This window comes from Lissotriton vulgaris, chromosome 3_1, assembly GCF_964263255.1.
Source record: "Lissotriton vulgaris chromosome 3_1, aLisVul1.2, whole genome shotgun sequence".
In the NCBI taxonomy this organism is placed as follows: Eukaryota; Metazoa; Chordata; class Amphibia; order Caudata; family Salamandridae; genus Lissotriton; species Lissotriton vulgaris.
The window spans coordinates 2,055,625,412-2,055,649,177 of record NC_141689.1 but is presented as its reverse complement, the minus strand read 5'-3'; the positions used below and the strand labels follow the sequence as shown (position 1 = coordinate 2,055,649,177).

At 48.0% G+C, this 23,766-nt stretch overlaps 1 protein-coding gene across 2 annotated transcripts in view; it reads left to right on the top strand.

Annotated features, from left to right (window-relative positions):
- The window catches only part of PDGFRL (platelet derived growth factor receptor like), a 534,427-nt gene extending 513,634 nt beyond the window's left edge, over positions 1-20,793 (top strand). For both annotated transcript variants that reach the window (XM_086962582.1, XM_086962581.1), the window contains one exon: positions 20,398-20,793. In XM_086962582.1, coding sequence (XP_086818708.1) covers positions 20,398-20,586 — 189 coding nt within the window. In that variant the 3' untranslated portion in view covers positions 20,587-20,793. The remainder of the gene's footprint in view (positions 1-20,397) is intronic.
- The last annotated feature ends 2,973 nt before the right edge of the window (positions 20,794-23,766 follow it).

Below are 23,766 nucleotides of genomic sequence, written 5' to 3'. Positions count from 1 at the left end.
ACTACGCGCATGCCTCCACGCCGCAGGGATCCGAGACAAGGCTCTGGAATGGACCACCTTCTTCCTCTCCGGCAGAACCCAGAGCGTCCGCCTCCCCCCGTTCCGTTCGGAAGCCTCCGAGATCATCTGCGGTGTACCCCTAGGATCCTCCCTCAGCCCGACACTGTTCAACATTTACATGGCCTGCTTGTTCACGTCGCCCTACAGCACGACCTCAACATAATCTCCTACGCCAACGACACTCAACTGATCCTCTCCCTCACCGAGGACCCCATCACCGCCAAAGCCAACCTCCATGAAGGAATGAAGGCTGTCGCCGACTGGATGAAGATCATCCGTCTGAAGCTGAACTCGGACAAGACTTAGGTCCTCACCCTCGGCTCCAACCTGTCAGCCTGGACGACTCCTGGTGGCCAACAGCACTGGGGGCAGCCCCGACCGCCACCGACCACGCATGCACCTGGGAATCATCCTCGACTCAACGCTCTCAATGACCAAGCAAGTGAATGCTGTCTCCTCCTCCTGCTTCAACACCCTCCGCAGGATCTACAGATGGATCCCAACAGATATAAGAAAGACAGTCACCCAGTCCCTCGTCAGTAGCAGACTCGACTACGGAAACGCCCTCTAGGCGGGAGCCCCGACCAAGCTCATCAATTGACTACAACGAATCCAAAACGCCTCGGCACAACTGATCCTCAATCTACTACGACACGGCCACATCACCCCCCACCTGAGAAACCTGCACTGGCTCCCCGTCAACAAGAGGATATCCTTCAAGCTGCTCATCCATGCACACAAGGCACTCTACAAGACCGGCCCAGCCTACCTCAACAGACGCTCTTCCCAAACCGCCAGCTACGCTCCGCCAACCTCTCACTTGCCACTGTCCCGCGCATCCGAAGAACAACCACCGGCGGGAGATCCTTCTCCCACCTCACCGCCAAGACATGGAACACCCTCCCACTCTAAAATTCTGGAAGCGCATGTGAACTCTATACTAACACAGTTCTTAGAATCTAATCATATACTTGAGAGCTCAAAGAACGGGTTCTGACCACATTACAGCGCAGAGTCAGCCTAATTGGCTGTGGTAAAACAACTCAAATCCACGCTGGATGTGTTAGTGCTGCTGGATCAGCGTTAGTGCTGCTGGATCGAAGCGCGGCATTTGATACGGTGTCTCATGAAATCCTGCTCCTCGGTTTGGAGGAGATAGGAATTGAGAATAAAGCTCTAGCGCGGTTCGCCTCCTTCCTGGCTGACCGGACCTTTCAAGTGACCTCTCCTGCCTCCCCCTCCCCCCCCCAGGGCTCTATATTAAGCCCTACGCTCTTTAACCTCTTGGCTGCTAATGACAAGGGTAACTCGTCATGGACTTTCCATTGATTTCAATGGAAATTATATGATAAGCCTAATAATGCCTTAGCAGCCAAGAGGTTAATATATATATGAGCCATTTGGCATGGATGGCCAAAGATCGAGGAATCTCCCTGGTGTCGTACGCCGACGACACCCAATTGGTGATTACCCTTTCCAATGATTCTAAGCAAGATAAAATTTAATTTAAAGAAAACATCTCCGCAATTGCAGAATGGATGGCAGCTAACTTTCTGCAATTGAACTCTACCAAATCGGAGATTCTCTTGGTTGGCAAAGAATCTCATCTCTGGAAGAATGAATGGTGGTCCCGGGCACTTGGTTATCCTCCTGATCCAAAACCTAAGGTGAAAAATTTGGGCCTCATAGTTGATAAAAACCTTAATTTTGAAACACATGCCAAATCAGTGGCTGGGAAATGTTTTGGACTTTTGCGCAGTCTCCGACCAACTTTGGGCCTCTTTGATGCCCAAACACGCCCAACTGATCATTCAAGCCTCCATTCTGGCTCGCCTGGATTACTGCAATGTTCTCTTTCTCGGCTCTAATAAGTCCGTAATTAGTAGATTGCAGTGGGTCCAGAATGCGGCAGCTCGAGCTATTTTTGCCCTTCCCAAATTCAGCCATGCTTCTAATCTTCTTCGCCGCCTGCATTGGCTGCCCTTTGAACAGCGTGTTTGCTTCAAGACGCTTTGCATCACGCATAAGATACTGACAGGAAGCGCCCCAGACATTTTAGGGGATCTTTGCACCCTGTATTCACCTTCGCGCGCACTACGCTCGGCGAACCAGAGCCTTGCATGTATCCCTCACATACGCAGAGCTAGATCTGGCAGCCGTTCCCTTAGACGCCTGGCTCCCACTCTCTGGAATTCTCTTCCCTTACACATTCGCAACAATCCTGACCATCAGGCCTTCAGATGTCTAGTGAAGACCTGGCCCTATTCCCATGTATAATTCCCTTTGTCCTGTCGCCTGCTCTTCTCCCAGGCTTAATTCCCTGTGCTTTGTCCCCTGCTCAGTCTTGCTTCAGCGCTGGGACGCCTCTTTGCAGAGGCAGCCATGCGCTCTACAAGTATTTTAATCTAATCTAATCTAATCATTACAGCACGCTAAAGTGTTTTCAGAAACAATGGGGGGAGATGGTTTTAAATTAGGCCCTGGTGTTTAGTAGGCTTTCTGCCCCTGATGGGGCAGATGTGGGGTAATTACACCCATTAACCTCCCCAGGAGAGTAGAATCACTGCCACCATTTCTTATGTGGGTGTGTGGGCATAGCCATGCACTTAGTGGGCAGCCCACACCCCTTTATTTCTTTTTATGTGTCTAGTGGGCTTTCTGCACCCCTTGCAGGGGTCAAATTGGGGGTAAACACCCCCATTTGCGACCAAGTGATGGAAGGACTGCCAGCATAGGTTTTTGAGGGTGGGTGTATTGCCATGCCCATGAGGGAAAGCCCCCACTCCTATATTAGTTTTTTATATGTTCCCAGTGTCTAGTGGACTTTCTGCCCCCTGGGGGCACATTTGGGGTAATCACCCCCATCTCCCCCCCCCTGGATGGGCCAGAAAGACTGCCAACATATTTTTTGGGTGCGGTGGGGGCATTAAGTTATTCCCTGGTGTCTAGTGGGCTTTCTGCCCTAAGGGAGTAGATCTAGGGTAATTACCCCCATCCGGCCCCAGGGAGGCATAAAGACTGTACATATCAAATGTAATGGGTGTAGCACAAGCCCTTGCCTAAGGGGTTGCTCCCCCGTCCCTCGTGTCTAGTGGGTGGATCCCTGCTTGGGTATCGCTCTACTGTGGCATTCCTCAAGCAGAGGTCCACTAGGTAGCAATATCATTGGAAAGCGGGGATTCTCTCCTTTCCAAAGATACATTTACCCCAATCAGTGCTCAAGAGACTGAGATATGCCCCCTGAGTACTGATGCAGTGAAAGTAAAACAAGCGTATCATCTCGTTTTACTTTCACTTTAGTGTAATTACGTCAATGTGCCCTGCGTGCTGATTGTCATTACACTAAAGCCTAACAAGCATTTACAATGCAATGGTTTCGCCTTTGGAAAAGTTAGAGCTATTGGCATTGCTCATGACATTTCTTCTTTTTTTTTTACTTATAAATAAATGGCATTGTTATTTACATTGCCAACAGCTCTCACAGCTCACACAGCTCTCACAGCCCACACAGCTCTCACAGCCCACACAGCTCTCACCGCCCTCAAAACCCTTAGTTTCCCTCCATCTTTTTTTTTCTCAGCCTTTCGCAATACCTCTGTTGCTTTCTCACTCCCTGTTCTTTCGCTGTCTGTTGTTGCATCCTCTGTCTCCCGCTAGTTCTCTTTCTCACACTATCTGCTTCGCTCTTTCTGTCCCGTCACTTTCTTCATTTTGTTTATTTCTCTTTCGCTCCACTTTTTTCTGTCTTTCTCTATTACTCTCGCTCATACACTCTCAGGCTGTCTAGTTCTCTCTTTCTGACACTATCTGCTTCGCTCTTTCTGTCCCGTCACTTTCTTCATTTTGTTTATTTCTCTTGCGCTTCACTTTTTTCTGTCTTTCTCTATTTCTCTCGCTCATACATTCTCAGGCTGTCTCTGCTGTTCTCCTTCGGTCTCCCTCTTAACTGGACATGGCTGTGCTAGAACCAGTGCAGCCTTGCAAGATAGCTCAATGACTAATGTCCTCACTGCAGAGAAGTATGCGATACATGAGCCAGAAAATTACCTCCCAAGCAGATCTGCTCAGGCTCTTATCCTCCCGAGAGAGGTAAAGGGGTGGTGTTGGAGAGTTACTGCGCATTGAGTCATCGCTAAAAACCGCACTCTGTTATGATACCAATGAGACATGCTCCTCGCAGGGCCGATTCGGCCCTTTAGCCTTCTAAGGTCTATAAAATAAACACTCCTAATTCTGATACTGCGCAACACTGCCTCTATCTGTGCATGGGTGCGTTTTTTGGTAAGTTGGCTTTACGTGTTTTTGTTAAGGTGTCTATAAAGAAGTGTATATCTAATTCTATATGCCGGCTGGCCCCGCCCTGTCACTTTACCTCCGAGCTCGACGGCTGCGAATCCTGCTCCCAGTTCAGACTGCCCCTGCTACATCACCACTTCCCCCACGGCTGCTGGCGATGCCCCACCCCCCTCCCCCTTTACGATCAAAGACGGTTAGAAAACATTAACATTGACATAAACAATAGCTCTCGCATTGTAGGGTGAAAAAAAGTACAAAAACAGGATATTGCACAAAAATAGGAGTACAATTTTGTGTCAACCGACTGTAGAGAATGGCCGTGCTCCTCACCAGAGAATTAGAGAAGAGGCAGTAAGAACATAAATGGAATGCAATTTTTAAAGCCAGTAGCATGCCTGTTCATTAAATTCATGTCATATAACAGCTGCGAATTATCCCTGCTTTCGAAAACAAAGTCACCGCCCACCGTTTTCAGTTAACCCTCTTTAATAACGGGGCCAGGGGTTACATTTCCCAAAATCTACGTGATAGCTTGTGAAAAATCCGGGACTGCCCCGACAAACCCCAGACGCCTGGTCAACCTTTGCATTGCCAGACCTATTGGCTTTGCCAATGCTTGTTTAGAAAATTAATGTGAAAAATCGTCCTTCACGTGCGCCATTTGACCCTTTTGGTTTTTGTATGAAAAGTTCTAGAGTGGAGACCCCCTTTGCCCTGGGAACGCCCTTGAGAGCGATGGGCTGTATCTCACCTGGCTCAACCGTTTATTTCTCGACAGGTTTTTAAAATGGCGGACCGCCCTTTCTGTCCTCCGGGCCACTTGAAGCTCAGTTTGAAGTGCGGCACTTTCGGCACTGGCCAGACCAGACCTGGTCATTTGTTGCTGCGAAGGCCTCTAGTTGTTGCAGCAGGAGTGGTGGAAGTTGGCTACTCCAGTGAAAGAAGTGGGTGGCATCGGCCCTAGATAATTTTTTTCTTTACAAATTAGTCATTACGGTCTGACACAATTTACCCATATTAAGTACCTGTCCCCAGGATTATTTTCGGTAGAGTAAAATTTTATTTGGGACCTTCGCGCGCACCTTCTAAAAACCAGTGCAGGCTTATTGTTTACAGTTTCCCCGGGCCCTTTTACTCCCCGTAATATGTAACCAGATGTTTGTGGGCTGTTGTGAAAAACTGCTGGCCTTATCCAACTGAAAGGCAGCGGGCCCCGGGCCACATGTATGCCGTACTTGAAACCTAGCTTAAATGTTTCAGACCCTCTGTAACACGAGGCTGCAAGGTAGGTGTAAGGAACGTTTCAGACCCAGGATACGAAGAGACCGCGGTCTCGAAATAAGCGGATGTTTCAAAGTCCATGTGACTAGAGGCAGCGGTTAGATTAAGAGGAAGGTTTCAGACCCCGTTTAAACATAAGCTGCAGGCTAAGCCTAAGGGAATGTTTCAGCCCCTGTGCAACGAGAGGCTACAGGCTAGGCGTAACGGAATATTTCAGACCCCGTGTAACAAAAGGCTGCAGTGCAGTCTAGGTTTAACGGAATGTTTCAGACCCCGTGTAACAAGAGGCTGCCGTTTTGGTGCAATAGAATGTTTCAGCCCCTGTGTAACGAGAGGCTGCAGGCAAGGCGTAACTGAATGTTTCAGACCCTGTGTAACGAGAGGCTGCGTGATCGGTGTGAACAAGGTCCAGGCTCGTGTGGTTGACAGCGCGCTGAAGAGGGCTTTCCCTCCCGTCCGTGTTAGCATTTATTGTCGATGTAAGTGATTTCTATTTCTGTGTGAAGCTGTCCCGCGGGAGGACGGAAGGGGCCGCCTCTACTCTGCAGTAAAGAGACACGAACAACGAGATATGAAAACTATCAATTAGGCTGTCTGAGGTGACACAAAGTGCTGCCACCGGCGTCGGCCTCTGCGGCTCGAGCCGCGTGACATCTTTAGGAGAAGAGATAATTGCACTTGACACTTGCTTTGAAGGTGCAGATTGTGCCGTATTTGAAGGGAGTAGTGGAAACTTAGCGTCTCGTAATAGGCGGTGCTTCTTGAACCTACCTTGTTGATCATCATAACCTCCGGAGACCCTCACAAGTCCTCTGTGCTCACAATGCTATTTGACAGTACATGCAGTGACCAAGATAGCACACGTTTCGGCCACTGCTGCAAAGTCACAGTACCGGCATTTCTCAGCAGAGGGCAGTGCATGATGTGGGACTGACCAGTACTACTCCAAGCAAGACGGTTGTAATTCTATTGAGCTCGAGCCCTGCTCCCCACACATAAAGATCTCACGTCCTCGCGGCAGTTCTGCCTTGCTCATCGGCGGGAGGGGGGCGGGAGAGGACGAGGGGGGCGGGAGAGGACACGAACGGCGGGAGAGGACACGGACGGCCGGAAACGTGCACAGGACAGCGAGGAGGGGGGAGGGGGGACGGCGGGAGGAGGGACACGGAGGAAGGCAGGACAGCAGCAAGCACGGCCCGGCCGGACCAGATTTAGGGGCGTTCCCGGCTTTTGGCTGACGTAGCATGACGTAGCCAAAAGCCAAAAATTCTCGGGAAAGCCCCGAATCTGGTCCGGCCATGACGGACGCCTCTCTGTTCCAATGGCTAGCCTCCATTTATGGAGCTAGCCAATGAAACAGAGGGGCGTATTCAAGGCACCCATACTGGAAACTACAGATTTCTCTGGGGGCGGAGCTAAAAGCTCCGTTCCCGAGTCGAAACCTAAAAAGGACTCAGGCTGCTCGGGAAGCCCTTCCTGAGCAGCCCGAGTTCGGGAAGAAAATCCTCTACTGCTCTCCACCAGAGGGGCTTTATTTACCTCCCCAGTGCTGGCCAATGGTCAACAGATGCAATGTGGAGGTAGGGCGTGTGTCGGTCAATAACCCTTACTCAACGGGTTAATAATAATCTGATGTCATCAGGGCATGGGAGTTGAATGTTTTCAAGTTCAAGTTGTAAAAGTATCCCTATTATTAATAATTTGATGTGCTAAGGTGAAAACGTTCTTCTCTGTGTTAAAGAAGTTAACTTTTTGCATTTTCAATAGACTAAACAAATTTGTACATGATGTTTGTTGCATGATTTACATGGCAACTATTTTCAGGGCTTGGCTCGTGCACAGGCTCCTAGAGCAAGAGCTGACCACTGGCTTTGCTCTGGCTCAGCTCTTCCAGTTAATTTGTTAGTTCAACGTGCTCAACCAGACTGTTGCTTAATGTACGTGGAGGCTACACAAATAAAAAACAGACAGACACTGCAGCTGCCATACACATTCATTGTCTTGACGCCTTTCATTGCAAAGCAGTTTTGTTGGCTTAAAATGTTTCAAGCTTACTTTGTATGTGTGTGTATATATCTGCATCGATGTATACAAAGATAGATATGTACAAAGCAAATAAATGTGTGTTTGTATATATGTGTATAAATGTATATTTATTCATCAGGAACCAGTGTCTTGTTATTTAAACATGAATAATGTTTGCTTTAACTAACATTGACGAAGGCCAGGCGACCGAAACGCGTTTGTGTTAGCTTACACCGATGGGATAAACTGGAATAAATTACTATGGGGCATATTACCAACAACTAGCGATAATTTTTGTCTCTAACTTGTTTAGAGACAAAACTTATCGCCGCACATCGGCGATTTTTATCGCAGATAAACCTTGCTATTAACAAGGTTTATCGCAAATGCGATAAAAAACGGCCGAAATGCATGAATATCGCTGAAAAGTCCGCGATATTCATGCATTACCGAGCTAATGCTCTTAGCCATGTTATCCACCTCCCATTGGATAACATGGCTAAGAACTGCTCAGGGCAGGTGTTAGCTTTTGGAGATATTCGCGCTTAGCGCGAATATCTCCAAAAGTTGGTAATAGGAGATAGCGATGTTAGAAACTGTTTCCAGTCGCTAACATCTTGGCACGCCCACTTTGCATGTCATTAGTGATAAATATCACTGACATGCAAAGCAAGGCCCAAGATGGTCGCTATCTCCTATTAGCTGTCACTAACTGGTGTTAGCGACAGCTTTTAAAGCCAAAAAAGCGGAGATAAACCCCCTTGATAATATGCCCCAAAATTCCATATGAGCATGAGTGCACAGCTTTGTTTGTCTCTAGACACTGGTTCCTGATGAAAATATATTGTGGTGCCGCCTTCGCGAGCTACAGCACCGTGCTATTGAGAGCGGTGATTGATAGGCAGTCCAAGTTTTGGATGTTTTTGAGTATTTACTCGCTCCCCCGTCACCAGCGATTTGCAGTCTAAACTGTGACTGAGAGGACCTGGAACTGTGGGAGAGGAACGCCGAGACGCAGCCGAAGCAGGGGCAAGCTCCGACACGGATGCCACGCCGATGTGACGACTGCCCCGGTGAGTCTTTCCCGCTGCGGCATCTCGTAAATACATATGCAGGTGATTGACGGCAAGCACGTTGGGGCTCAAGATTGCTTAGGATATTGACACACATTTTTTCCACACTCCTGCAAGCGTTCCATTGGCAGTAAAAATGTTTAGTGGTGCCGAAAGACTGGAAGCAGCAAACTCTGTGTTCAAGGCATTCCGTCTGATCCCAAGACTGATGGAGATGCGAGCACCAGCAAGGGACCTAACAGTTTGAAAGGGTGGCTCATCAAATAGAACGAACCTATGAAAAAGAGATAAGGAAGTGGTGGGAGGTCACTTCCTTACAGCGGTATTTGGATGTTGATCGGATACTGAGGGGACTTTGAATTTACACCACCCGCTCGTACGAAAATCCTGATCCCAATCTATGAAAGACTGAGCTGATTTACCACAGCCTCAGCAAAAGGCATAGTGGAAATATTGGTGAGATACGGCAAGAGTGACAGAGTCAAGTTACTCAGTGAGATTAATGGGATTGAGGGCAAAATAGCTACTTTTGATGATAAAGAACAAATCGACAATCCGAGGGCCAAAATGAAGACCAGATTAATCTCATATGAGAATGACATCAAGCGCCGCAAACAAACAAGTTTGCAAGAGATCAGCGTGACTACAAGACTGGCAGGGTCCTAACTTTTACAAATAAATATGATGCCCCGCAGAAGGCACTGCAAGTGTCTAATAGTTCCAGAACACAGGCTCCCAAGGATATTTCGAAATCGGAGGCAGACACAGACCAGTCAGAAGCAGAACATCCCGGGAGAGATCCTGGGGCAGCTATGTGTCATGAGCCAAATTTTCACAGGAATACCAACTTATGAAGGAATCTTGGAGAAGATACCCTCAAAGAACCCGCCCACCAGACAAAAACACAGGAAAAGCAAGCAATGAGGGAAGAACAGGAAATGGAAACTTTCCACCATAAGTAACAGGGAGCAAAAGGGATACCAACAAGAAGTAAGCCCCCTCTCAGTGGTCAAGACCGTTATCGACAATGAAAATTCAGGTCCTGCAAAAATGACTTACTTTCTGTCCAACGTCTGAATGGGACTACGTGCAGACACTGATTTACCTCTATCACTTTGTTCGCAAACTCAAATTGAAAAAAACTTTTGTTCAGCTTCCAAAACGCCCTGAGCCTGAGCCCCCAACATCACAGGCCCCAACGGATATCCTTACTGGGCACGATGTAGCTGTGAAAGCATTAAGAGATGACTCCCATATCGTTATAAAACAGTCTGACAAGGGCAGCAACGTCGTCGTAATGTCAAAAGAGGCATACAAAGAGGAGGCATTGCGCCTCTTAGGTGATAAAAAGAGATACAGCATAGTAAAAAGAGACATTTTCAATACAAGCGTCTTGAAATTGTATGACTTACTCGATAAATGGAGGTCTAGCGGTATCTTGGAGGAAGATGAATATCAGTACGTCAAGGTGGACTATCCCGTGCTTCCCACGTTCTACCACTTACCAAAAGTCCATATAGACATTAATAAACCGCCAGGACGACCAATAGTTTCCAGTAAGAGAAGTTTACTGGAAAAAGCATTAATTTATGCAGATCATTTCCTTTTTCCATTGGCCAGGGATTTAAGTTTCTTTATTCAGGATACAACCGATTGTCTACGGCGGATACAGGACATTCGATGGGAACCAAATTTCTTATTCATCACTATGGACATTATAAGTCTATACATGTATATAGCCCATGTACAGGGTCTGCTGTCACTTGAATATTTCCTTAAGAAAAGGTCTTTGAAATTCCAAGCTCACAGTAAAATAATATTAGAGATTGTCGAATTTTGCTTGTATAATAACATTTTTCTTTGGAGGACAGCTCTACCTGCAGACACAGGGAACCGCGACAGGCACTTGCTTCGCCCCCAGAAATGCAAATCTTTTCATAGGCTGGTGGGAGGAGCACGTTGCCTGGGGGGATGACAATAGGAGGTGGGTCGAAAAAATAGCGCTATGGGCACGTTATATAGACAACCTCTTCATTGTCTGGAGAGGTACGGTGGCTGAGGCAGAAGAGTATATTAAAGTTCTCAACAATAACAACTACAATCTGAGGTTCACCAGTCACATTAGCAATGTAGGGGTACCTTTCCTAGATCTCCTAGTGTTTGTGGCAGATGATGAAATTTGCACCAAGCTTTATAGGAACCATACTGCAGGCAACACTGTATTACATTCTAGAAGCCAGCATCCGCGCAGTTTGATTCATAGTATTCCCTATGGGGAATTGCTGCGATTAAAGAGAAACTGTTCACATGAAGAAGATTATGCAGTAGAGCAGGCAAATCCCTAGGCAGATTCAGAAAAAGAGGGTACCAGAATCATATATTACACAACACTACAGTAAAGGTACAATCCATTGAGAAACAGACACTCTTGACATACAAGGCAACCGATGTACTAGACACTGAGAATGACACATCAGCGGTAAGACTGGTTCTTAGGTTTTCAGTGGAGTCACACAAAATCAAAGGTCTGGTGCAAAGGAACTTGAAAGTCCTACAGACAGACAATGTGATTGGCGGACTGTTACCCAGTAGGCCAGATATCACATACCGAAAAATGTTGTTAAAAGACATTCTATCAATCAATCAATCAATCAATCATGGCATTTATAAAGTGTACTACATACCCGTGAGGGTCTCAAGCGCTAGGGGGAAGCTGCTACTGTTCGAAGAGCCAGGTCTTGAGAAGTCTCCTGAAGGTTAGAAGGTCTTCGGTCTGTCACAGGCGGATGGGGAGGGTGTTCCATGTCTTGGCGGCGAGGTGGTAGAATGATCTGCCGCCGGCTGTCACTCTTCACATGCGCAGGACGGTGGCGAGGGTGCGGTCTGCGGAGCGAAGGTGGCGGTGTAGAGGCTGAGTTGGCTGTTAAGGTACGCTGATCCTTGGAGTGCCTTGTGTGAGTGGGTGATGAGTTTGAAGGTTATCCTCCTGTTGATAGGGAGCCAGTCCAGGTCTCAGGTGGGTTGTGATGTGGCTGCGGCGAGGATTGTTGAGGATCAGGCATGAAGAGGTGATCTGGATGCGTTGGAGCTGTTTCAAGAGTTTGGCTGGGGCTCCTGCGTAGAGTGTGTTCCCGTAGTCCATTCTACTGCTGACGAGGGCCTGGGTGACCATCCTCCTTGTTTCGATGGGGATCCACTTGAAGACCCTGCGAAACATGAGGAGGATGTTGAAGCAGGAGGAGGAGACGGCGTTGACCTGCTTCGTCATGGAAAGGGTGGAGTCGAGGATGACCCCAAGGTTGCGTGTGTGGTCGGTGGGTGTAGGGGGTGCTCCTAGTGCAGTTGGCCACCAGGAGTCATCCCAGGCCGAGGGGGTGGATCCGAGGATGAGGACCTCCGTTTTATCAGAGTTCAGCTTCAGTCGGCTGTTTCTCATCCAGTCGGCGACGGCCTTCATTCCTTCATGGAGGTTGGTTTTGGAGGAGTGGGGGTCTTTGGTGAGGGAGAGGATCAGCTGGGTGTCGTCGGCGTAGGAGATGATGTCGAGGTCGTGTCATCGTGCGACGTAGTCAAGCAGTGCCATGTAGACGTTGAACAACGTTGGGCTGAGGGATGAACCTTGGGGTACGCCGCAGATGATCCCGGTGGCTTCAGAGCGGAAGGGGGGAGGCAGACACTCTGTGTTCTGCCGGAGAGGAAAGAGGTGGTCCAGTCCAGGGCCTTCTCTTCGATTCCGGCGTTGTAGAGGCGTGTTCGTAGTGTGCGATGGCAGACCGTGTCGAAGGCGGCTGACAGGTCCAGGAGGATGAGGGCCGTGGTTTCTCCATTGTCAAGCAGGGTACTGATGCCATCGGTGGCGGCGATGAGGGCAGTTTGGGTGTTATGGTTGCTGCGGAACCCGGACTGGGACGGGTCCAGGATGCTGTTCTCCTCGAGGAAGCTGGTCAGTTGTTTGTTGACGGCCTCTTCGATGACCTTCGCCAGGAACGGGAGCAGGGAGATGGGTCGGAAGTTCTTGAGGTCCTTGGGGTCCGTCTTGGGTTTCTTGAATAAGGCGTTGATCTCTGCGTGCTTCCGGCTCTCCGGGAAGGTCGCTGTCTCGAAGGAGATGTTGATGGTTTTCCGGAGATGGGGTGCAATTGTGCTGCTGGTTTTGTTGAAGATGTGGTGTGGGTAGGGGTCTTCTGGGTGATCTGGAGAGGATGGTGTTCATGATCTTGATGGTGTTGTCGTGTTGATGTTGGTCCGAAAGAGCAGGCGGTTGATGCGGGTGGTGGTCGTGGGAGCGGGTGTCTCAGCAGTTGCCGGGGTAGTGAAGGCGTCAAAGCTGTCTTGGATGTCTGCGATCTTGAGATGAAAGAAGAAGGTGGCCAGCGAGTCGCACTGGTCTTGTGAAGGTGGGATGTCGTTGGTGTTGGAGCTGTGGTTGGAGAGTTCCTTCACGATGTTGAAGAGCTCTTTGCTGTTGTGTGCGTTGTTGTCTAGGTGGTCTTTGAAGGAGGTCCTTTTGGCGGATCTGATGAGGTGGTGGGGTCTGCGGGTGACGTTCTTGTGGGCTGTGTAGCTTTCCTGTGTTCATTCACGGATCCATTTTTTCTGAGTTTTCGGCAGGTTTGCTTGGAGGTCTGGAGGTCTTCGGAGAACCAGCTGGCTTTTTTGCTGGTGTGGGTCTTGGAGGCCTTCTTGAGTGGTGCGAGGGTGTTGGCGCAGTTGTTGATCCACTGTCTGAGGTTACGGGCTGCGGCATCGGGGTCGGTCAGGTCAGCCGGTAGGCTCTGGGCGAGGGTGGTGGATAGCTGGTCTTCGGTGACTTTGCTCCAGCGGCAGCAAGGCATCTGCTGGGTGTGATTGTGCGTGGTGGGTTTTCGGAAGGTGAAGTGGGTGCAGTGGTGGTCAGTCCAGTGCAGTTCGGTGGTGTGGTTGAAGAAGACGTGGGAGATTGCTGAGGAGATGGGGTGAAGCATGTGGCTGGCAGAGTGGGTGGGTGTTGTGACGAGTTGTCTGAGTCCGAGGTTGGCGAGGTTGTCGATCAGGGTGGAAGAGTTGGAGCCGTTATTGTTCTCAAGGTGGAAGTTCAGGTCCCCGAGTAGGATGTAGTACGTGGAGGCAAGGGCGTGTCTGCTGATGAAGTCGGCGATGGAGTCACTGAACTGCGGTCAGGGTCCAGGGGGTCTGTAGACGAGGGTACCTCTGAGGGTGGTGTTGGGGTGGGTGTGGATCTGGAAGTGCAGGTATTCAGCGTAGCTGAGGGTGTTCCTGTGGACAATGGCAATTCCTCCTCCTTGGTGTGGTCCTTGCTTGTGATCTTGTAGCCTTCTGGGATGGCTATGGCGATGTCGGGTGCAGAGGAGGGGTTTAGTCAGGCCTCCGTCAGGAAGGCGACGTCTGGGGCGTTGGTGTCAAGTAGGTCCCAGAGCACGATGGCGTGTTTGCGGGTGGAGCGGGTGTTGAGCAGGATGCATCTGAGGAAGTTGAGTTCTTCCGTAGGTGGGTTGGCGGGCCGAATGCTGGTGAAGCTGCAGTTCCGGCAGGAGAAGGGTCCTTGGGTGCGCTTCGGGCGGCCAGGCAGCAAGTGCTTGATCGTCCGGCGTTAAGTGCGTGGAGGGTGCTGGAGTCGTAGCAGCGGCGGGCCTCATGGTGTTCGCGGGAGCCAGGAATCCTGGTCCAGGCGCAGACGGGCTTGCATTAGGCACGCATTCGGCACGCCAGCGGCCTCCATATCAGGGGATGTGGGAGGAAGGAGAAGCTGGGAGGCGGGAGCGGGGCGGCGAATGGGAGACCAGGGTAGCGGGCCGCAGGGGATGCAGCAGCGGGAAAAACAAAGGGGGAGCGGGCTGGGGATACAGAAGGCAAAGTGGAGAGCACAGAGGGGAAAATACAATAATGCTAACACAGTCCACAGAGGGGAGAAAAAAACACAGTAATGCTAACAGAGTATTAATAAAGACAGCTCAGAGACAGAGTAAAATCCAACAGGAAAAAAGGGCACAAACCAATGCGAGCGGCAGCAGCGGGCTCAGGGTACACAGGAGGGGCTGTGTGGTGGCGAGGGGAGCGACCGGGCTGGTGACAGGGTCAAGGGTCGCTCTCTTCACCACTACCCGGCCTCCATATGAAGGGATGTGGGAGGGAGGAGCAGCTGGGAGCGGGCGGCGAATGGGAAATCAGCGGGGCGGGCCGCGGGGTCGCAGCGGCGGCAAAAACGAAGGGGGGAGCGAGCGGGGTATACAGAAGGCAAAGTGGAGGGCACAGAGGGGAAAATACAATAATGCTAACACAGTCCACAGAGGGGAGAAAAAAATACAGTAATACTAACACAGTATTAATAAAGACAGCTCAGAGACAGAGTAAAATCCAACAGGAAAAACGGGCACAAACCAATGCGAGCGGCAGCAGCGGGCTCAGGGCACACAGGAGGGACTGTGTGGAGGCGAGTTGAGCGACCTGGCTGGTGGCAGGGTCAAGGGTCGCTCTCTTTACCCCTGCCCGGCCTCCATATGAACCTGGGAGCGGGCTGCGAATGGGATATCGGGGGCGGGCCGCAGGGGTCGCAGCGGCGGCAAAAACGAAGGGGGGAGCGAGCAGGGTATACAGAAGGCAAAGTGGAGGGCACAGAGGGGAAAATACAATAATGCTAACACAGTCCAGAGAGGGGAGAAAAAAACACAGTAATGCTAACACAGTATTAATAAAGACAGCTCAGAGACAGATTAAATCCAACAGTCAGGAAAAACGGAAAAACAGGCACAAACCAATGCGAGCGGCAGCAGTGGCTCAGGGCACACAGTAGGGGCTGTGTGGTGGCAAGGGGAGCGGCCTGCCTGGTGTCTGGAGCACAGTTCTTTCTCAGAGGAGCAATTTTCTATGAAATTACCTATTGTGGAATTTTTCCCATGCTGCTCATGTGAGGCCTGTAAGAACAGCTGTAAGGTTAAGGAATATTCAGTCCCCGGCAAGAAAACAGAACACGTGATTAATACATTTGTTAATTGCAACACAAGTTTTGTAATGTATTGTCTGGTTTGCCCGTCTCCAGCATATTTGTAGCACAATCCATCCAGTGAAAAAACATATACTGGAGCACACATGGGCAATTACAAACTGGGACATTACATTCCCAGTAGCCAGACATTTTGCTGATGCCCATGACTCAAGAAGTAACAAATTACTTTACTTCTGTTTGGATCAAGTTCCAATTAAAGAGAGAGGAGGTGACAGGGTGAAACTGCTACGGCAGTTAGAAGCAAGATATATTATTGAATTACGCACCCATACCCCTTTAGGGCTTAATAGTGAAGAAGAACTCTGGTCCTTTGTGGGTTAAATTGCTGCATTTCTAGAACCTGGCAATATTCACTTATATGGGACATTATGTTGTGGCAGGACATTGGCCCATCGTGGGCACTAAGGTTCATATGTGTTGGCTGATATGAATTTTCTAGTGACATGAGATAAATGTCATTTTTCCGGCCATCTCTACTCATATGGGAGATCATGTTGTGGCAGGACATGGGCCCACCAAGGGCATTATGGTTCAAATATGTTGTTGAAATTATTTTTCGAATGACAGGAGATAAAGGAGTAAATGGTCCCTGTTTAATCATTTATATAAGGCTGATGCGCTACTAGCACGTATTATGCTCAATGCACCCCTGCTGCTGCGCTACATGAAATAACCACACCTGAAGGGAACACAGTACACACCCTGCAGGAGATAAACAAAGATTTTTATAAGTACTGTGAAACACTCTACCAAGCCCCAGCGCAACAGATAGGAGAGTCTATAGACGCTTTTCTGGATGACCTACCATTCCCCCAGCTAGGCGATACCGCCAGGGATGAACTGTCAGGCCCCATTAGAAGAGCTGAAATCAGAGAAGCTATCTGGGCGTTACTACGCAACAAGTCCCTTGGCCTAGATGGGCTGCCCATAGAATTCTTCGACACCTCAGATGCTTTGATTCCCCATTTGGAACAGCTGTACCAATCCACCATGGACACGGGGACCCTTCCCTCCACCACAATACAAGCATTAGTTGTATCAATTGCTAACCCGGGACGATCTGCTACGAATATCTCAGGGTACCGACCCCTTTCTCTACTTGCCACGGAATATAAAATATTAAGTAAAATACGGGCACGCCACCTACTCCTATACCTACACAAACTCATACACCCGGATCAATGTGGGTTTGTTCATGCGCCAAGTGCATCTCTCAACATCAGAAGACTTTACCATGTCATGGGATCCATGTCAGCAGACACTCAGAATGCAGGCTGCATTACATTAGACTTCAGACAGGCCTTTGATACCCTGTAGTGGGATTACATGGTCAGGTCACTGGGGGAATTAGGCATACCGCTGGAATATTTGAAGTGGGTACAACTGCTGTACATGGCGCCCGCAGCACGGGCCCGCACCGGGACTCACATATCGTGCGCATACCCAATAGGCAGAGTACCCGCCAAGGGTGTCCACTATCACCCCTGCTATTTGTGCTTGCACTAGAGCCCCTGGACATCAAGCTGCGGACTGAGGCAGAGCAAATAGGGATCAGATTGGACAACGCCACGCATGTGCTATCAGCATATGCTGATGATATAATTGTATACGCCAGAGACCTACTCAATGAACTAGGGCCGATTCCAAACATTTTTAGACTATTTGAACTGGTCTCGGGCTTGGCCATCAAGGAGGCTAAATCGCAAGCCTTCTTTTTTCACCCTGGCTCGCGCCCAGACATGTTGTAATTTGGGCAGCTCTCTCTAGCAGTAGCGCAATACACATTGAAATATTTGGGAATCAATATATATATATATATATATATATAAACCCCAAAGACCTAATAGAGGGCAACCTGACCAGATCGATTAGGACACTCCGATCCCAGACAACCTTTTGGATCTCGCTATCACTATCTGTAATGGGTCGGGTGGCGATCTCCAAAATGGTGGTTCTTCCAAGAGTACTATACTTTTTTACAAACCTAATTCCTGCACCTATATTTAAGGAACTTGACACACTACTATCTAGTCATAGTCATAGTCATAGGCTCTTGTATAGCGCACAGATCACCAAAAGGTCTCAAGGCGCTTGGCAACAGAGAAATAGACAACAACCATGTGTAGAGGGGGGGTGGTGAGAAATTAATTGGGAAAGAGTCATGTTTTTAGGCCCCTATGAAAGGCCCGGTGACTGGACAGGGACAGCAGATGTGCAGGCAGCTTGTTCCAGAGTTGGGGGGCAATATAAGAAAAAGCTCTGCATCCATTTCTCTATGTCCCAGCCCTCGGCTGTACCAGGAGGGACTTAGAACTGGATCTTAGGGTTCTGGAAGGTTTGTACCTGACCAATTTCTCTGCAAGGTAAGAGGGTCCTATGCCATGGAGAAGTTTATGTGTAAGACTAAGGATCTTAAACTGACTTCTTTGGCGCACTGGAAGCCAGTGCAGCTGTCTGAGGCAGGGCAAAGAGGGGGACCTAGGGGGGTCTGGAGGGTTTGAAGCTTAGTCAACAGACACTCATTGATGGAGGCAAACATTGCATTGCCGTAATCCGAACGGCTAACGACTAGTCTTTGAACCAGAGGTTTTCTGGACTCAATGGGTAGCTATTTGAAGATCTTCCGCAATTTCCGCAGTATTCCATAACAGGAGCCAGATACTTGGGTAACATGAGCCTTCATAGAGAGGGCACATTCGATCATTATTCCCTATCTGCCTTGATCTGGGGAATGGCCGCCGGCTGGTGGGTCTAGCCAAACTGCAGCTGGAGACAGACAAAGGGGGACTGGGAGCCCCTGCCTTGTGCATATTGCTATGCAAGCCAACTGCAGTGGCTCTCGTTCTGGATGGCAGGACGTAACCTGCATGAACTGGGATATACAACCCAGGATCTCAATCGCGGGATCCTACATACACTCCTGCTGCCTCGTTCTCGGGTTCCCCAGGATACCCACCGCTTTTGCGCACAGCACTGGTGTACTGGAGGAAAGCACTACAGTACACGCGCAAGTGTACCCCATACTCAAACAACACACCATTACCAGGTAGCCCTACACCGACAAGTCTCCTTACGAAACGGAACACCCGCAGCAGGTCTGAGGGAGGAGTCACTACAGTAGGGACACTCTTCGGTGCCAGGGCTCTTATGGATCACAAGAACTTTACCAAGGAAAATGAGGTCCCAGGCAATCTATTTATGACACATGCAGGACTAACCGCGTACGTTAAGAGGCATTGGGTCCCTGCAAGAGAAGAACCACCGACACATGAACTGGTACAAGCAATGTATAAAATGGGTGAGGGGTGGCAGCTGACAAAATGGCTCTACAAAGGTATTCGGGCACACGCTGGAATCTCACTCACTGATTTACGTAACAGATGGTCCGTGGACCTAGGAAGGGATCTGACTGACAGGGAATGGACCGCTCTGCTACAGTACCTTAAAAAGGTATTACGTAACGGTAAATTTAAATTTATCCTCCATAGAGCTTATCTCACTCCACACCACTTGAAGCCTATGTTCCCGCGCACACAACAATATTGCCCCGGATGTAAGGTGGAGGATGCTGACATTCTGCACATGTTGTGGTCCTGCCCTGTGCTAGCGGAGTTGTGGACAGATGTCGCCCAGAGGACCAGAACAGCGACAGGCTTTCCTACAGAGGGGACAGCTGGAAACTGCATACTTGGGATGCATCAGCGATCAAAATCGCGAAAGGTAAACTCGCGGTTTGCTGACCTATCACCTCTCCTTGCAAAGCGTGCAATAACCATGAGGTGGAAATCGGCAAGGGGTCCACCAATATATCTGTGGAATGGGGAGGTGGTACGATGGGGCAGTGCAGAGTGTGCTGCCATTAGGCAGGAAGAGGCCCGAGGGTTGAGCAAAACCTTGATTTCACTGGACTGGGACTTGATGCTTGAGGCATTTAAAGTACTAGAGCCTGCGCTTGTCCCAGTGGTACATGACATATAGAGGAACAATCGCAAATAGTCCCCTGATGGCACGATTTCGACCCAAGAATGCTACATACGAAATGCTGCATTATGCACACAACATAATAATTACGCCAATAAAAGTAGAAATAGGAACCAGGATGGAACTGGGCACCGTAGGCACTAACCAAAGCGGAGCCAAGAAAGGGAGGGAGGGGGTTTTGTAATTGTTGAAGTTATTCCAAATGCACTTGTAAGAGTATCCTGTTACTACCTTGGTATCTTCTAAATAAGGTTTCGGTAAAGTATACTGTAAGGAATGGTACGAAATACTTGTAAACACTGCAAAACTGAGGCTTACACCTGACGTTATGCTTGATAAAATACTGCTTTTGTGCCTACGAAAGTACCTAACAGAATGTATGACTTGTGAAACCAAGAAAATCAATAGTGTGTTTTAATTTTAAAAAAAGATTTCAGATGTCACTGCTAGAGATGCCACTCCCAATGATTTTTGGATCATTAAACTACTGGAGACTGACAAATTTCAGGATCTACAATTCAGAAAAGTAGGGCTTTCATTTTAATTTGCCAACTTGGGAATCCTTATTGTATAACATTTGGTTCTTGAAAGACAGGTTGTTCCCATGCATTGTTTTTTTTATTTAAGTATATCTGCTGACGCATTCCAAAAATATTTTTTTTTGTTCTTTTAATACAGTATCAGAGGCCTGTGACCATCCAGGACACGTGGAGGCTGGTGGATCGTGGGGTTGGGCATACCACTCGGCTCTCCAAGAGCGTGATCGGTGTTGAAGACTTTGAGACCATTGACGCGGGATACTACATATGCGTAGCCCAGAACCTGCGAGGGCAGACAACAGTCACCACCATGGTGGCACACTTCTGATCTCTGAAGCCACTGTGTCCATGGCGACAGCACAGCACCATGTACAACATATATTAACCCTTTGTTTCCTCTTGAACCATTGGTAACGGGAAAAAGGGGCTCCGCTTTTACTTTTCCCTCCCACTGAATTTGGGACTAATTTAGACTTGGCCATTATCTCCTCTGTTTTTTGTACCTACAGCAGATATTAAAATACATCCAGCTGAAGATTATTGTTGCCATGTCGTGGTGAGTGAGCTCTGGAGCTCGGTTATTTTCAGCAGGTTTATGACAGCGAAACATTCTTTAGCTACAATGCTGTACCAGTCATCAGCACGTCCAAATTTAGATGTATGGAAAAACTGAACAGCGTCATTCTATATCGGTTCTTGTTGTCGACAAAACAAAGCATGTTTGCAAGCAAAATGGGTTCAGCTTGCTGAATACTGCAAATCTGAGATTAAGGTCGCCTCTCTTGATATAGCAAGAAGCGAAGAGATGCTTTGCCTTTCTCTCAATCATCTGATCCAAGTATGGGTTGAGTATTTTGACTCACAATCACACTGATTTACTGTATGAACCTTAGGTGGCCTGTAAGTAATGGGAACAAGTTTTAGAAAAGCCCATTGGTCTGATCTGCTTTGAGCGTATGTGCTCATTGTTGTAATGGCTGTGTGATAGGATTGGATGTACAAATGGAAAACATACTTGAACACACATATGCACAAAAACAATATCCTTATGTGAGCATATACACCCAGACGTATAAAGCAGACAGTCACCTTCAGGTATTCAGGTATAGTTAGATGTTGGTTCGGCATAGGGATGGATTCATGGTAGTGTGGTTGGGTACAAGGATTGTTAGAATGTTGCATTTTTGTGGGTGCATCCAGCAATGGTTGGGTGGGAAGATTGATGGGTGTGATAACAGAGCTGGATTGGTGCAAGAATTGGTGCATGAATGAATGGTTGGGAGTTGATGAATGGATATTTGGTAGTGGTGGATAGATATGTGATAGTTGGGGGGGGGATGATGAAGGCATGGCTTGGAGTGTTTGATGTATCGATGCATGAATACAGTCATGGGCTAGTCGGTACTGCGTGTAGTGTCATGCAGTGGTTGTCCACTTCTCCCCTCCTCTTTCCATCGACGGCTGACAATCTCCCATTTGAGTTTTGGTTTCTAATGCCTAATCCCCTCAGTTACAGCATTGTTCTGCCAGCAAAAGTCCAAGCTTCAGCCACAAGGCACCCAGCAGCATTGAGTCGACGCACGATTTCCACAGCATGTTTGCTTGTTAAATGCTCTGCGGATGAAGCTGCCACGTGGTTTTAATATCACCCGGTTCGTGGGGCACACCAATGAGGATGGTTTTCTTGAGCTACGGAAGGTAGCGGTGGATTTCACAAACTGAATCAAGGAGAAAGTGGAAAAAAGACGAAATGCCCCCTTTGTGGTTTGTCCACAAAATTTAAACAGGGCATCCTACTTGAATATTTATCCAGAGCAGTGGCAGACCCATCCTAAATGCCTCAAAGACTAAACCCTACACAAATTAATAAACTGTTATTTTTTCTTTACCGCTACAATACCAAACATAGAAAAATTCTATTTCAAGGCATCCGCCCCACTTCATTCCAATGTTCCCTTACAAGTCCAGATGGCAAAGGCTATTAACATCTACAGTAACTGGCGGTGGCGGAGCTGAATCTCGACTGCGGCACCTATCAGTTTGTAACACTAATTCAGAAACATGGTGGGGATGACAAGTGCTCTGGCCGTGCTTTGAGGGGAACTTATGCTTGCTGTGCTCTTACTTCCACTGAGCAATGCTTGTCCTATGCTCAATGCAAGAAGGAAGATCACAGCAAGCAAAAGCAGAAACAAAGCACCTCCCATAAATATCCCAGCAAGCCTAAGTGAAGACACTGTACTCTGTTAATGGCTCTATACAGCTCTTCTGCATTACAGGATATTAGGGTACCTTATAGATAGCTCAACTAATCACGCTTCATATAAACAGATAAACGCATTTTGACCACAGGATCTACAACAGAACTAGTATGTATCTTGCTTAGAGCCTTAAATGAACATCACATGGTACAATGACATGTTGGTAGCTTTCAGGTAGATTTTAGGAGAGGAGGAAGTACTTGCCAAAGAAGTGTTGAAGTGTATTTTTCTGTAAGTGAGAATAGTGAGTTTTGTAAAAATGTCAAAAGGTATTGTTCCTGGCCTTATTTACCGCTCTAGTGAAGGATTGCTTCTGAGCAAAACAATCCTGAATCATGTTCCTAGCAGTGGAAGCAAATTTCAGAAGATCTCTTTGGCCTTGATATAGAGAGCAGATCAAATATGTATGAGAGATTGTTCTGTGCATGGCTTTGTAACTGGGGCCATTTTTTTTCTAAAGGATTCTTGATTTCTTCGGAAACCAATGAGGTCACGAAGTCTGAGTGTAATGTGCTCAGGTTGCTTTGCAGATGGCAGCTGAATGGAGTATTGCTATAAGCAGCGTAAATGAGGACTGAGAGCTAACACTGTTCTTTCCAGTTAGATCAGTTGCTTATTATATTTTATGAGTGTTTGGAGGTATATATTTACCAACGGGGCCACCCTATTGCTATATGGTTCATGGTTAAGGGCAGAAGTCAGGGTGAGACTAAACAATTTTAGTGTGCAAGAGAGGGAAAGAGGTTTTATAAATTTAGTGGGTCCAGTAGCAATGGGTCAAAATTACAACAAGCAATTGCAATTCAATAGGTCTCATATTAGTTAAATGCAGAGCTATTGCTTTGCAAATGTAAAAAAAATGCGGCGTCCATCTACGTTTGTTTTTTTTATTTATTGCCTTCTGTAGCAAGCGTGCCGCAGTTTCACTTTAGATGTTTAAAGCTTAAACGCAGCATGTCACTATTGGTACGAAAGTCAATAAATAGAAGAAAAATAGTTATGTGGCCGCCATATTTGTTTACTATTATATCAATCGGGCCCGCCGTACTTTACTTCAATATGTTTAAAAGTAAAGCAAGCGTGCTGAAAGAACAAAAATAAATGGGAAAAAGATGTGGCCTCGCCCACCTGAAATATAAAAGAAAAGCTGTGCCGCAGTTTCACTTTAGATGTTTAAAGCTTAAACGCAGCATGTCACTATTGGTACGAAAGTCAATAAATAGAAGAAAAATAGTTATGTGGCCGCC